Source organism: Anguilla anguilla, chromosome 2 (assembly GCF_013347855.1).
Source record: "Anguilla anguilla isolate fAngAng1 chromosome 2, fAngAng1.pri, whole genome shotgun sequence".
Taxonomy (NCBI): domain Eukaryota; kingdom Metazoa; phylum Chordata; class Actinopteri; order Anguilliformes; family Anguillidae; genus Anguilla; species Anguilla anguilla.
In genome coordinates, this window is record NC_049202.1 from 44191117 (window position 1) to 44207084 (window position 15968).

The 15968-nt window shown below is 39.4% G+C and overlaps 1 protein-coding gene across 2 annotated transcripts; it reads right to left on the reverse strand.

The window, feature by feature from the left end:
* Positions 1-1775: 1775 nt before the first annotated feature.
* On the reverse strand, positions 1776-15144 carry LOC118216888 (interleukin-21 receptor-like). 2 transcript variants are annotated; one of them, XM_035398486.1, is made up of 9 exons: positions 14909-15144; positions 13270-13388; positions 12792-12900; positions 11429-11616; positions 9792-9934; positions 8901-9072; positions 8380-8512; positions 6162-6252; positions 1776-3137 (listed from the first exon to the last, which is right to left on the reverse strand). In XM_035398486.1, exons 2-9 carry the CDS (start codon positions 13322-13324, stop codon positions 2376-2378), a joined length of 1653 nt encoding a protein of 550 aa, XP_035254377.1. In that variant the 5' UTR covers positions 13325-13388; positions 14909-15144; the 3' UTR covers positions 1776-2375. The 2 variants fall into 2 exon arrangements, with proteins under 2 accessions (XP_035254377.1, XP_035254387.1); XM_035398496.1 differs by having other exon boundaries at positions 6162-6249; positions 14909-15143.
* Between the last annotated feature and the right edge of the window lie 824 nt (positions 15145-15968).

The window sequence follows — 15968 nt, forward strand, 5'->3', positions numbered from 1 at the left end:
ACATCGCAAGCAGTGATTCAGATAAGGTTGAAGAAAAGTGCACATTCTAACAGCGAATGTTAGAATCTGAATGGATTTGTTTATCAAAGTAGGGATGATATCATTATCTGGTATGTCTCCTATCAGCAGCTGAGGGAAGCAGCTCACAGTCCATCGCCTTCATAATGAGCGTCACTGCCTTGCCAAATAAAACAACAACAACAACAACAAAAAACAGCAACTCACAGAGCTGCAAGGGCAGTTGTAATTTGCTCAGGCAAGAACCACAACACAAATATTCACAGTGTGTGGTTATAGTGAGTGCCCATGATATGCAGCATTACAACCGGATGGCTATGTTATGAGAAACAGAAAGTGTTGCATGATGGTAGGCTGTAGGCACTAGCATAGGGACCATGTACACTGTTGAGCCTTCATATAAGCAGGTTTCCCACACAGTGGAGAGGGAGCTCATTGGTTCACTGTGCGGGCTGCAGCCAGGCTGTTTTCAGTCTGCAGCCAGTGCACTTTGCTGTGGTGGTTGTGTGGCTGTTCTTTGTCTGCTGCTATAATGGGGTTGCTCTGAAATAGGAGAGCTGTGTACAATGCTATCAGGTGCAGGCTCTTATGATGTGAGAGGCCCGTGCACCTTTGCCTAATCCAAACTGCCTGTGGACCTCATGCCCCCAAAAAGCAACAGTATAAATCTCATGGACATGAGTATGCTTACTGTCCACTAAAGATACAATGTCTTATGTGGTGTTGTAGTTTTTCATGTGTGCAAAAAATTCATCCATACATGTGTGTATGGACAAAGCCCATCATATGATATAAATCATCCAACTTAATTTTGCTAAAGAGTTACATTTAGACTGACTCCCTTTGCTTCGAAGGGGGGAACCAGTGAGAGAGCCACTCTGGACCCTAATACTGTATTTAGGATATTCAATGCTCTAAAGGTGGAGTGTCCTACACTTATCTGTATTATGCTTTGTTTATATTTTTAGTTTAACTTGTAAGCATTTTTGATGTTTTAACAACGTAGCACAGTTTAACAACACAATGCAACCTGAAGTTAAAAAAGCAAAAAAAAAAAAAGGTTAGTTAAAATCTTTAAAAGATCTTTTAAAAAGTTTTGTTTTGACTAGTAGGCTGTGACGGTAAGAAATCTAAAAAAAATCTGTATCTGTTGTATCTCAACAGACAAAAATAATATTATGCTTATTTACAAGAATTGTAGGTTCAGATATTAAAAAAAAACAAAACAAAAACAAGAATGCCAAGGTAGGTGAAACAACCATAATTAAAACAACTGTGAAAGACCTGACCATTGATCCTATATGACAATCTACTTGTAAAAGAATGACTTAAAGACTGCCATTTCATGTACATCATCAAGTCAGTGGTTTTGTTTTTACTAAAACATTACTATATCATGTCTGGCTGCAGACCATTGTGGATCTAATGACTGTGGTGTTTACATTCCACAGGAAGAACCTGATAGGCACTGTGGCATATAATCTTGTCTAAAGCTATGCTCCAGGAAGGGGCTGGCATTCCAAGTCTCTTGATCAGAGATGTGTAGTTTTCTTCAAAACAATGTTCTGTGTGCCTTTTCATAGTGGTAAGAAACTCAGCTACGAATGACATGTCTGTCTCCAATTCTATGCATACAAACCATTCAACACACAAACACCATGACTATATGTCCCTGTTAAAACTGATAATATTTTGAAATGCTAAAATGTCAAATGATTATTGTCACAGTGTTAAATGAATCAACTGCACACAATACCTGGTAGGGGAGGTAATATTTAATTACATTTATGTTATATATAATTTTTCCCCAGTGAGGTTATTCTGTTTTCCCTTTAGTCATTATTTACATTTCTAATAGGCCTTGGAACATTGACAGTGAAGTAGCACCTTAAACATATGAACAAAGCTGTTGTCATGAAATGTGCAGATTGTCAGTTTGATCCAAGTATTCAATGGTCAAATGTCCATGTCATGCTTTTTTTTTTTTTACATCATACACATCTTTTCCAACAACTGTGACTAGTCATTGATTGACTGGTTACAGATTTTAATCACACATTGAAGTGTAGGCAAGAGGAGTACTCCAGTTGGACATCATTGATTACAGTTCAGCTGATGGGCATGCACACCCTTCCCAGAAAAGAGAAAAAAAGATTAAGGTTCATCTTAATTTCAGCGCTCATAGTAATATTAAAACAGTTTGAATTACAGAAGTGAGGGCAAACGGTCCCAGTTTCCAAGAAAAAGAAAGTAGAAAATGTCCAGATAATTGTAAGACATTTGTTTTGTTGATGTAGTCCCCTGAGGCGCAAGTTCTAGGAGGCTTTCTGCACTTGTCCTGCTCCTAGCCCTGGTCCTCAGCTCTCGGAGTCTTCCTGTGGGGCCGACGGGTCAGTGTTCGCCACCCACTGTTTGACGTAGTTGGTGTGGAAGCTCCCAACCAGCACAGGGGCATCCATCTTCTCCCTCACGTCCGGGTCCGAGTGCACCGGGCTGCTGCAGTCCGACTCCAGGAAGCCGCTGTCGATGGTGTCCATGTCCAGGGTCACGGCCGGATAGCCGTCCTCCGAGTGCTCGGTGAAGCTGAAGGACTCCAAGGAAGACTGGTCCGGCTCGCTGCCGTCGTGCCGTGGGCGCGGCTCCAGGCAGTCCAGCGCCAGGCGAGAGGACGGGCCCTCGGAGGACCCCGCCCCTCCTGACACGCGTCCGCCGGAGAGCACGGCATCCCACCTGCACCGGGCGGCCAGGAGGCCCAGCGCCACGTTGCCCAAGTTCCCTTCGGGGCCGAAGGGCGGGTACTCAAAACGGCCCTCGCCGGGGTCCCGGGAACTCCCCGAGCCCTGGCTCTCCTCCTCCAACACCGTCACCGTGTCGATGGAGACGTGCCCGGCGGAGCCGTCCAGACCCGGGCTGTGGCCGCAATCTTCTGAGCTCTGCTTGGAGGAGCTGAGGGATGCCATGCCGAGGAAAGGGCTGCTGCTCGTGCTGGCGCCGTCCTCTCCTTCGATGTCACACAGCCTCTCCAAAGACTTCGCCTGCTTCTCTTTCACCACTGAAACAGCCGTGCTCCCTTCCAGGCAATCAGTCTCACTCAAGGTGAATGTGGGGCCCACCCATTTCTGCAATGCAACATGTGACAGGGTGAACACAAGGGAACAGTCTGCTGTTCAACCATGCAGGGAACTGGGCTGGACACGATAATTTAAAAACCATTAGCAAAAACACGGTGTCTTACTTCAAAAGTCATTAGAATGGAGGCTTACAAAAAGTCTGTCACTACTATGAGCTTAGTTTTACATTCAGAATATTTCAGAACCTTGTTCAGTTTTTACTGATAGTCGTTTTGGTAAGTGTTCTATATGTGATTTGTAGATACGGCTCCAGAAGCCAAATAAGTTTTTCTTTCAAAAGCAAAAGCACAAAATGACCAGAAATACTGCCACTTTGGATGCCATGAGCATGAGGGCATTTCTCTGGTCTTGTGCAGTCCACCGTGGACCTTCTCTTTCAGCCAAGCAGTCACTTTATGAAAAGATGACATTCAAATGCTTAAATTTACAGGAAATGAGTCAGACCTCTGGCTAGTCCTATGATTGTTGTATGCTAAATGCAGGTTTGAAGTGTGGCAGATTTATCTACAAGGCAATATTTACAGTCTGATTGTCATATGATCAGCTAGTTTCAATATGTATGTCTAGAATTTGCTTTGGGTAGTCTTGGAACACATTCATTCTGTTTTTCATTATGTTCCACAGCACAGGAGGTTTAGAGCTTGCCCTAATGTCAGATAAGAGCTACAACAATCAAATCAGTAACAACTTCAGTTGGTGGCCCTCATATGCTTGTGTTTAATTTTACTACATATACCATAGAATACCATACTTGGAGCAATACTCAATTCTGATTTGCCGATACAATTATGATAAGTGGTTTCTACACAAAAACTCGATTAGTTAAAAATTTTGACCAAACTAAATTTCGACCAAACATTCTGTGACACACAAGGGCACCCTATACATAGATTGCTTTGGTGGAGTCACACATGATAAACAGGAAAAAGTCACCACAACGCAGATAAAAAGAGATGCTTTGTTGAAGATGTTTTCGACTCAGTGTGTGAAAAGTTGCATGTTTTGCACAGGATTAAAAAGAAAATACAGTATAGTGTAAGCCTAATACTAATCAAACAACTTAGGACATTAATTAAAGGAATGCAATTTCAGTTCTGCTCCTATTAAGTCAGATAGTCTTTGCACAAAGACTATTACTTTAGATATGAATCCTGTCTTAGATGGCTTGAGCCAAATTAATAAATAAATAATGCATACAGTACAATATGAAGTCATGAGCTTATGTCCATGTAGACCTCTGAGATGGCAAGAGTAGCATATTGTAGTGATATATTATGTGCAAACGAGTAATATTCTCAGAGTTATAGTAGGCCTAGTATCTGCTGGTTCAGTATCAGTCTAAAAGGCAGCACTCCACTACATGCTCCTCTACTATCTCAAGACATGGCAATCACTCAAAGTAAAATATTTGGTGCTATAGCTGGTATGTCAGTGTGCCAAGACTGAAACGAGATATTATCATATTGGAATCTTACAGCCAGAAGGCATTATGTTGCTTTGCCAATCTCAACACCAAGCAAAAGCATACATATGCAACAGCACCTTACACTTTGATTTGAGATTAATGTAATGTAGCGTAAGACTAGTGTATATTATTAGAATATTGTATATTTTGAAGCATTTACAGCAGGAATGGATGTATGTGATTTTCAAATTTAAAAGTATAGTGATATCTTACTGCAGTACTGGTCAAAGCTGGTCGCAAGAACCACCACACATAGATTTGTAGAATGTTTGCAATCTAATGTGTTGATTGGTGAGTGTGCAATCAACTGTGATTGTGCTAAGAGCCAAATCTGAACTGAACTAAAACTTATTTTACAGGTCCTCTGCTATGAATATGCCATGGAGGACATGAACCATCTAATTGTCCCTCCAGTGGAGCTGCTCAGTGGCTAACAATAGAGGATTGTGGTTGTACTGGGCAGCTCCCGGGTGTGAATGTGCGTGAGTGTGAAGCAGGGCGTTCCTGCAAAAGAGCATCTGTGCTCTGTGAACCTACCCTGGGTAAATAAAGGTTAAATAATTGTCTATTAGAAAAACACATTACATTTGCAAGAACTCATATCTGTAACAAAATGAGGAAGCTTGCCAAGTGATATCAAATCTAGATAAACATTCAACAGCTGAATAACTGAATTACAATGAATGCACCCCTCGAACCAAAGTGTTAGAAACACTGCCATACCATCCTTAAATTACTGTAAACCTGACTCATGTAAGTACATGCTGCTCACAAGGCAAGCTTCAGAGAACAGACATAAAAAATTAACTGAACACATTCACTGAATGTGAAATTAACTGACTCATTTCTTTTTCAGTGCAATATTGCCCTCTGCTGGCCACACTTACAACAACAGTGGGGAATTTTTTCTCTTTGACACTCAGCTGAGGAACAGTTTTCTGAAAATACTGCTCTCTGCTGGTCACGCTTACAATAACGGCGCTGAATTGTTTCACTTTGGCACTCAGCTTTCAGAAAACCCACAACTGCAATAATGTTCAGAGAACTTTAAATAATGTAGTATACTGTACAATGAAATGTTTCATGCTGCAAATATAATTTGTATTATTACCATTCTTGGATGATACTTAAAGTAAAATGCAGATATATTTGATTGTATTAACAACTATTTTGCCCTGCATGAATATGACAATTAATAGGGATTGATTCAAAAAAAGAAAAACACTTGTAAAGATAATGGGTGGTCCCCCCTGCCATTTTGGCGTTTTGGAATATTTGTCAAAATACCCCACTAAAACTGTAAACACCTAAGAATAGCTCCTGTGCTTTGTCGTTCACACGTGTTAGAGTGAACAGCTCATGGTATTTTCCGTTTGGGTGTGAACTGCTCTGATGGCTGCCTTTGACTGTATGGAGCAGCTCTGCCCACAATTTCCCCTCGTTCGCTGTGTCTGCGAGCACATCTGTTTGAGAAACCCCCACCACACGGCTCGCCTGCGTCCTGACCCTCGCACTCTCAAATACGTCAGAGGCACCTGTGGCCTTACCTTGAAGTCCCCCTCGTAGGCGTGATAGAGGGGTCTGAAGAAGATCTCCGGGCTGGGGATGTACACGTGCACTTTCCTCAGCCACAATCTTCTGTGAAGAGAGAAGGAGACAGAAAAGGTCGGTTTAAACAACTCACAATCTGGAGACAGGCCTCATTCCACTTAGTCTAGAAACAGAGGGGCAAGGTGTGTGTGAATCATATCACAACAGTAGTAAGGTGACGAGAGAGAGTGAGAGTGAGAGTGAGAGAGAGAGAGAGAGAGAGAGAGTCAGGAAGTCATCAGCCACTGTTGTTTTGGAACAGGCACAGGAATTCTGAGGGTATGGAAAAAATGTATTGTAAAAAATTAAGAGGTGTTTTGGGGCTGTCCCTTTAGTGTTCCAAGCTTAAACTCGACCACTTCTCTACATATCTTGGTATAAGTATTTTAATGAGGATTTTTAACACTTAAAATAGAATAGTCTCAGAATACACTGTTGAGAATACATTGCTTGTACTTTGATGGGTGCTTTGGTGATCAGACAAAGCTATTTTTGTACTGAAAACCTGTTAAAAAACAATGGTTGATCTACCTTTCTCACACTGTCCCTGAAACTATGAATTATTTCATTATTTTCATTTTGTTGTTGATAGTATTATTTTATTTCCTATGCTATGTCTGCATTCATTTTATTGTGTTTGCTTATACTGTCTGTGCGTTTATTTTTAGTCTTTACTTCATGTAGAGCTTTGGAACAATATAAATAGGCGAAAGTTTATTCAGTTTTATTTACCTGAGAGCTTGATGACACGACTCATACAAAAATGCTACCTTTAGGCTCCAAGTATCACCCATAGTGTTGATATACACAGCCAGTGATCTGGTATCACTTCTCCTTTGGTGGCTTTTGAGTTACTTAGGAATTGTACATATTCTGTGTGGGCCATAATATAGTATAATGGTATAAAGTTCACAAGTTTGATTCCCATGTAGAACACTGCCATTGTACCATTGAGCGAGATACTTGAATTGCTTCAGTATATATCCAGCTGTATAAATGGATGCTATGCAAAAAGTCATGCAAGTCGCTCTGGATAAGAGCGTCTGCTAAATGTCTGTAATGTACTGTAATAGCCCTGTATTGCTCATTAATGATCTGTTTCAAACCATTATTTTTACGATACAGCATATCCTCAGCATCTCAAGGAGAGGTACCTTTATATCACTTTATATCTCTTCGTATAACGTACTTCAAACTTCAAGTCTGAATCAGAAACATTTCATCTCAACAGCACCTTCATTGCATCTTCATCATTTGAATTGAAGCCACACCCTGAGCTCAGTTTGAACACATTATCTCATATATTTTCATACAGTGTAATACAAAGGGCTTTCAAGACTAAAGAGGGGAAATCCCGACAAAAAAAATATTAAAGTTAGTGACCAATAATTTGTGTGTTCCTGAGAGAGTGTGCACTTGGCCATTATGTGTGAAGACGGGGAGTCAGATTTCAGAAAAATAATCCATAAACATAAAAGAAAAAGGAAACTATTTCGACTGGTCTCCTTTTGAGACAGGGTGGCCATCAAGCCCTTACTTTCACAACGACTCTGAGGGTTGGGCTCTAAGCACAGCCTGGGACAGTGCAGAATGCCTCCAGTGACATGTGAATTGCCACTCATCAGTCCCATCCTGGCAGGGACTTTTAATACTATGGCAGATTTATGTTATCTGGTTTCTGAATAAAAGCCTCACATTCAAAGGGCCAGCTGCCTGCTCCTGTGGGCCTTGCAGATTGCACTATGTCTCTGGTACACTCTCTGACACACAGAGAAATGAGTTGCAGCATTTGCGGTTTTTGTATGTGGGAGGCATAGCAAGGAAAAAGTGCATGACTAATAAAGCTCATTTTACAGGAGGTACAAGGAGTGAACAGTGAACACCGAATGAACTAACAGGCAGACGCTGCTTGTATTTCTGAAAATATGTTCGAGACTGACTGCAGAGTCGCTCTGGTTTGCACACCCCACTCAAAATGCTGCTAACTGATATGTAAAATTACACGCCTTTTTGAATATCTTCACAATGTAAGTTTAACGCAATTTGGGGGCATATTCCAGTGATAGTCATTCTCAGGCTTTGCTCGATGCCTGCCAATGTAGACTGAACCATCATAAATTATAATGCAGAGTGAGTAAGACAGTTTTGTAGGTTCAGTTAACCACTGACACTCACCTTGTTCCAAAGAAACACAGCAGACAGGGAGCCACAATCAGCAAGAGGAAACAGTACTGCCAGTAATCCTTTCCATTACCTTCTTCACCCGGTTCTGTCTTGTAAAAGATATTTTTGTTCTCAGTGGGACTTCCTGGTAAAATAAAGGTTAAATAAATAAATAAATTCACCTGATATGAAATAAAAAAAGACTCTCGCTCACACTTTCTCTATCTCTCACACAAACATGCATAATATTTTTGCTATCCTCTGACAGATATTCCGGTATATGAGCCCACTGAAGGTACCCCTGTATGACTTGTTGATTTATCTTGGTTCATCTTTTGTGTACCTTCGGTTGTACCTTTATGGCCAATTAAAAATTATAGATATTTTCTTAATTTCTTTATTGAATTTTTGAGTGTGAGTCCTTGGTTGCTCCTTCTCCAATTAACCTACATGTTTCACCATCTATCCATGGTCAGAGTAAGACTTCATTTTCACACACTTTAATAGCAATTTTGACTTAAGATACTCCTTACTCTTTGTTCTCCATTTGGCAGAAGAACTCCATTCACTCCAGAAACCATTCTCGATTCTGTGGGGGTTGACTCTGGCTTGGACGTCCACTTCATAGTCCTTTTCACTTTGCAAGACACTGGAGGGAATCTCCAAGTACTGTCTGTCTTCATATACGTAATGATAACTTGGTTTCTGTCAAGTTAAATCAAATATTATCATGAAAAATACATGTACAGTGCACACATACATCCACTTCCTGATAGCTGCTTATGTCTGAGACTGCTGTGATAACCTGAACTGAAGCTGGGTAGAAACAATAAAAGGACTAAATAAAAATACTGAAATTAAAATGGGACCAGCTGCAAACTATGCAATAGCAGAGTGTACAATTATCCGGTATGAGATCAATGGAAATTTACAGCATTATCAACTGCTTCCTTCAGAGTTCAGTGTACTTTATAGAAAAGGATTTGCTGTGTACCACATTCATCGGCCAATCATTACTTTTAATACAGACCACATCATGTGAACAATCCAAAATGATGCAGAATAGTGAAATGCAAGTGCAATCATAGATATCAAAAGACACACACACACACACACACACATCAGAACAAAACTGAAATGAAAGAGCAGTAATATAAAAAGACAAACACCAAACCCATAGGGGTTGAGGTACATCCCGCACTATGGCACGGGCAAACTTATACTGCCCTTTTTGGGAAAACCAGAGCCCAACTTAAATATTTAGCACCTCCCTTAGAGGACAATTCAGTGAATTTCCATTTAGGTCATAAATTGAATTGGCCCGTCATAAAACGGAATTAACCCCAAACCTGTATGAAGTTTATGAAACCTTCCAATGAAAGGATTAATAAGGCTATCAATGGCACAGCTGCAGCATTTCTTACCGCTTCACCCTTTATCCTGGTCCTCACCCTGTAGACCATGTAACCGTTGAAGTAAATGTAATCATCTGAGTCCATTTTCCATGAGACATTGTAACTGTCTTTGCACACTGTCAGCGAAATGTTGAAAGGAGGCCGCAGCTTTACTGTGAGTGAGAAATCAATAGAATAGTGGGTCACACTGTTTCACATACACTACAAGTCTCTAGTGTAGGCAACCAGTAGCAAAAAACATCAGCATAAATAACATGTGGGTTATCAGGCATCCAGAAGGATGGCAGTATTTCAGGAGAATTCATACAAATGATCTATCCACTTTGAAGAAAATTTCATGGAAACCAAAAAGAAAAGTTACACTTGAAACGTTTATTACTCAACATTTTCAGTATTATTTGGGCAAAATACTGAGATCTAAAATCCATTTAAAAGCAATAGTTGAGTTGAGTATAATATTAGTCCCACTCGAATACAAATGACAAAGAAACGCTTTCTCTCAGTTGACCTTTTTGGAGCGATTTGGGACTTTATTTCTCTGACTTCCTTTTTGAGACAAAACATGTCTTGTTTCAAGATAAACTAAAGGTCATGCGGGTCTCTCTCATGTGACTTTGTCTTTGTCATGGGTTCCAATAACAGCACCAGTACAGAGGGAAACAGACAATAGGATATTACCTCTGGAAAACATAAGATGTTAAGCGTTAAAAGTCCCCCCAAGCCTGTTCCTGATTGAAACTGAGAAATTCAACACTGTTTGGAGAAATAAGCGAACTATTGACTTAAAAATGAAAGTAATATATTTATAAAACAGTTTGCTGGCTGAAGGTGAAAACGAATGTTCTTCACCAAATCTTTACTTCTTCTTATTATTCCTGTTCTTCTGGACCTAATTCCTCCCACAGTTTCTAAACGAGATAGAAAATAAACTTCCCAACCAATATTATTGCTTGTATTTTTGGTTAAGTGTTGTACATCTGTGTCAGCTATGTCCACATCCATAATACTTTTGTGAAATACAGGTGTAATTGCAAGGCATTATACAATTTTAATGATGCTATCATGTTGTAAATGTATTATAATTGCAATGTAGATTGCAGCAATACTGACTTTTCAGTGCTCTGCAGGTACAATAGTTCCTTAGTTTAATTCATCTATACTAATAGTTCATTGCATAGGACCAGTTATATTGTAGTGTTGTGCCTTTAAAAGGACATTGTATTATGCACGTATAATGGCACTATAGTTCAGTACAGTTCATAAGACTTTTTTCTCATATTTGTTATCCTTTGATTACTGCTACTACTAGTCCTACAATTACTACCACCACCACTACCACCACAATTACATTCAAACTATTTACAAAGGCATGTAACAGCAGTGTCCCACCTGGAAATTGAACCTACAATACGGGAGTCGCAAGCCTAACTGTTGTGCTGCCACTACCACTACCACCACTATCCACTACTTTCGGTTCTGCAACTCAAGTACTTTCCATACATATCAGAAAAAAATATACTGTCTCCACTATATCACTGTCTTCAGCCTTTGGCAAGCAAACACGTATTCTTCTGGAACTCTGCACTTACATTTAGTTTTAATTCAACACATCTTTTAAATTCAGAGGCTTAGGTTTTTGAACTTACTGTTTTCATACAGCTTCAGGGTTGTTGAGTCCTTTTGCTCCACACCCCGTTCGCCGTTAGAGTTTTTGGCTTGTACTGTGCATTCGCCGAAAGCGCCAATAGGAAACTCGTCAGGATCCAGCTCTAATATGCACCAGCGTTCGGGGGCCTTAATTTCACAGCTGACGCTAATATTTTCATCCTCATCCCTGTGAAAAGAATAGAAGTATGAGAAAACAATGAAATCAATTCTTCAAATAAGTTTCAAATAAGAAGCGATTCGTTTACTTGTATTTAGTCAGGAGAAATCACGTTCAGTTACTTTGTGTGAAACAAACAGTAAAACAGACGGCAAACAGTGATTTAAGGCTCTGGAATGAGGTCTTGTTTTGTGGTCTCTTCCGCAGCCGCATCAACGTTGCGTGCATATTTTCCCAGACCACTTCTGTTTTAATAAACCAGCAGTTGTTATCTGTGGATTTCAGGTTGTGCTAACCATATTAGGAGCATTATTTGACAGAAATACGATAGTTTTGTAACTTAATTTCTGCAAAGAGACAAAAGCAGGGTATTATTCCTATGTGTGTCCATGTACAAGGATGGCACATTAAATAATTCTCCAAATCTATACTTTATTCTACAGGCACACAGCCGGGGCAGGTGCCCAGAGGTTGAAGGACAGTGAGGTCTAGCTGATGTGTAGGTGTACGGTCCAATGATCTTCAGAAGATACAATGGATCGGTCGCTTCGCTGCCTGACAGTCTGGAATGCAGATTTTGAATTTGATGCCAGCTGTCCTTGGTAGCCAAATTCAATTCTAAATGGCAATCCACAAAAAAATCCCACAGGTATCTGGCTATATATAACAATTGTATGTTAATTATGACCAAATGGCCGTTCTGTATAAAAACTGTTGCTTTCAGGATAAAAAATAAAATAAGCTGCATATCATATTATTTGCTTTTTTTGTTCATGTATACAGTAATTATTCTGAAAATATGAGTTGATTGGAGAGGGTCTTTAATATACTAGCATACGCCAGAATTGGACTTAAGACATGTATTAATAAATAAAGTATAATTAAAAGGAACAGCTTGCCGACTTTTCCAGCTACCTGATCAGCTGGTCACTGGTGTGTCTTGTGGGAGCTTGTTAAACAAAACTGATTCACAGAAACACTTCGCTTTTTTTAAAATTTCGGTGGGTCAGCGCCTGACCTTTTGTGCTCACTCTTTCAGTTCCACGACTGCTGGCATGACATTTACAGAAGCGAATCAGTCAACATAAAAATACAGACAAAATGTGCTGTCTGCTGCATATGCCTGCTGAAAGCACAGACGTGAGCGAAGACAAAGCTACATTCATATCCACTTGTCCACATACCGACACTCTGCCTCAAGGTGATAGTCGGATGCAAGCGTTGGTCCTGGACAGGAGCAGTTCAGTGAAGAGATATAGTCCGTGGTGCAGGTAATATTGCAGGTGCAAGTAGCTGGAAAAATATGGCAAAAACAACTTGCTTGTGACCAACACCTGGCATTAATTTCCTGTGGCAGTGAACTGAATGTATATTTTTAATTTCAATAAGTTATCAGATGAAGACATTCCTTTCAGTGGGTGAATGAAACATTTGCAGACATGCATCACTGAGAAAAGAACGCTCACAGAACACTATCTTCAAAAACACCACTGAAAATCACCCCCTCCAGAGACATAAGCCTGTGGTGTGGAAGCAGAACTGGGGCTGCTGATTAAAGGTCACAGTAACAGAAACCAGCCAGTCATAGCATGTTCGAGTTTCATAAGAATATGTTCAGGCAAACAAGGCTGATAAATTACAGGAGTGAAAAAAAGGACTTACTGCATTGAATCAGGCTGCTAAACACAAGCAAGGTGATGGCAGCTGGCACCCTCATGATGACTGACGAAGTGAAGAAGAACTGGATTTGGTCATTAAAATCATTGAAGGCACCAGCAATTCTGTAGGGCAAATTTAAAAGAAAGTCATACGAAACTCATAGGCATGTCTATTTTTGTTTCTCCAGTAAAACTTCTTTTTTCCACAAGCTTCTCAGTTCTCTTTTCCATTGCTTAAAAATACAGATGGAAATGAAGAACTAAATGGTAAATGGACTGCATTTATACAGCACTTCTATCCAAAGCGCTTTACAATTGAGGCCTCACACTCACCCATTTACACACACACCAACGGTGAAAGGCTGCCATGCAAGGTACCAATCAGCTCGTTGGGTGCAATTAGGGGTTATGTGTCTTGCTCAGGGACACTGGATCAGGATTAAACACGGAATTCAACACGGAGAAACAGGAAATTGACAATTGAAGTTTCTTCTGATCATTGGTCATTTTATTTATAGAGCAAAGTGATAAGAAAAGGGTGGCAGTTATAATGTTTAGGGAACTGGCCTTAAGGTAGGACATTGCTGTTTAACCCTTGAGCAAGGTACTTAACCTGAAATGCTTCGGTATGTATCCAGCTGTATAAATGTAAATGTAAAAATAATGCAAACCTCATTCAAATAGCACTGGAGGAGAGTGTCTGCAAAATTTCTGTAATGTGATAAAGATTTTCAGCTGGATTTTAGTTTGGACTGGAGCACCTTAAACAGCAACAATGCTGTCTGGACTTTGCAGATTTTAATTACTTTCTCTATCCGATAAAAAATTATTAAATCACAAAATGATGACATTAAGACTCCTCCCCCCAAAAAAGCTAAATTGTAAATTATATGTAGCAATTCAACTTTAAAACTTTAGTACCTCAACCAGGTTGGTATGCATTTGGTGTAGTAAAATTCAACCAAACAGCTACAGACTGTTTTGTAGGGATGCAGGTGGGCTATCTAAATCTTTCAAATTTCAGAAAATTCCCAATGAGTCAACACGCTACTACTTCTTGGTGAATTTATTAGTCAATTAAACACCTTAAGCAAATGAGCTCTTGTTGCTTTGATGAAATTACAGAACTGGGAAAGGTAGAAGCAGTTACAACTACAAAAATAGACACAGATGATGCTGTAGACATTTCTACATTTGTATGTGTGCCGTTCTTTCATATTCAGTTGAAAATGTAAAACACATTACATCATTATAAATTTAAAGAAAAGTCCCCCTCACACCACTCACCATCAAAGCACTAACTGTGCAATGATTCTCACTGTTCTCAATAGTTACATGTTGCATCTTTTGACTTAAGTTACTTCAATGTGAGGGGTATTGAAATTGTTTACTATATATTTTCAGATTTAAACTTCAAGGTTACAACCTACACATACCATTCTACCCAAAATATGAACTGTCAGCCATTCAATCTTTTTTTTAATTTTTAATTTTTACAAAAAAATTCTTGATAGTAGCCTATAAGAATTTTCTCTACCTAATCATGAAAATCAACCTAGGAAACCCATGCCTTTAATTTAAAAAATGATCCAAGCAGCCATTAAAAAAATAGTACAATAATACCGGTAAAGGACTATACATACCTTTGTCCAATGGCGAAAATAGCTATAGATAGCAGATCGTCGTATTCGGCATCAGTTTCTATCCCGTATGAAATGGCAAAATATTTCTTTCAATAGTCTGACCATTTTCGCAAGAGCCATGGAGCCGACTGTGCCTAGTGTGACAACTTTTCTTTAGTGCACTGATGCCAAACATGAGTCTGAGCAGCGTCACGGCAGAGGATGTGGTTACTGCTTCACCGTACACGTTTAAAGTGAGATAGGCACCCGTCGCTGTTCTGCTTTTGTAAAACAATCCATATTCCACGCGAAAGCTGTGGGTGAAAAATCTTATCGGTTCTCATTTTCAAAGGTCAACATCAGTAATGAAAAAGACATTGTTTATCTTTTATATGAAGGAACTTACGAGTTTGCTCATTTTAGTTCACATCAGCCAGCCAACATGTGATACTGTACAATAGAAAATGTGAGAACATAGTCTATAGAGTATATACATCATACTGTATATGCTTGATGAAAACACTGATATAAATAATGAAATAAGCAAATTTACATAATGTGATCAATTTACATGATCAAATTAAACACACTTCCAGGTAGTATATACAAATAGATGTACATGCAAAATAACTATTTTCTTGCATTGTAAAGGCCAAACTAGTTGAGATGTTTATACACTGAAAGCAGTTCCAAGTCATTTAGATTAAGCAAACAATGCCCCCATGCCATTTTCAACCAGAAACTTCCAAATAGACTGTGTAAGCAAACACATTTACCCATAAAAGGTAATACACCAAATACACCAAAATATTCCCATCAGTCACATATGAAAAAAGAATGCAGTGGTATGAAACTCTCATTGTAATTGTGTTAATTCATGGTCACAAGACTATGTAGATATTACAATGAGTCATTAATCATTCACTCAATTTTCAAAACTCATGAGCTCATGCTCAGCTTGCATTTAGCTTTGCAAACACAGCAACTCTGCTTTGTACTCACACAATAAACACTTAAATGATATCAGCTTATTTCCCAGTTTGCCCAAACAGCATTACCCTCCTGTTCTGTTCACTAATGA

Bases quoted from the DNA above. Each gene is read 5' to 3' on its own strand.
- LOC118216888 (XM_035398486.1), bottom strand. From the start codon at position 13,324: ATGAGGGTGCCAGCTGCCATCACCTTGCTTGTGTTTAGCAGCCTGATT. The intron at 9,935-11,428 runs GTAAGTTCAAAA...TCTCACTCACAG, and splicing joins CCTGAAGCTGTATGAAAACA to TAAAGCTGCGGCCTCCTTTC. The intron at 6,253-8,379 runs GTGAGTGTCAGT...CTCTCTTCACAG, and splicing joins CTGTGTTTCTTTGGAACAAG to AAGATTGTGGCTGAGGAAAG.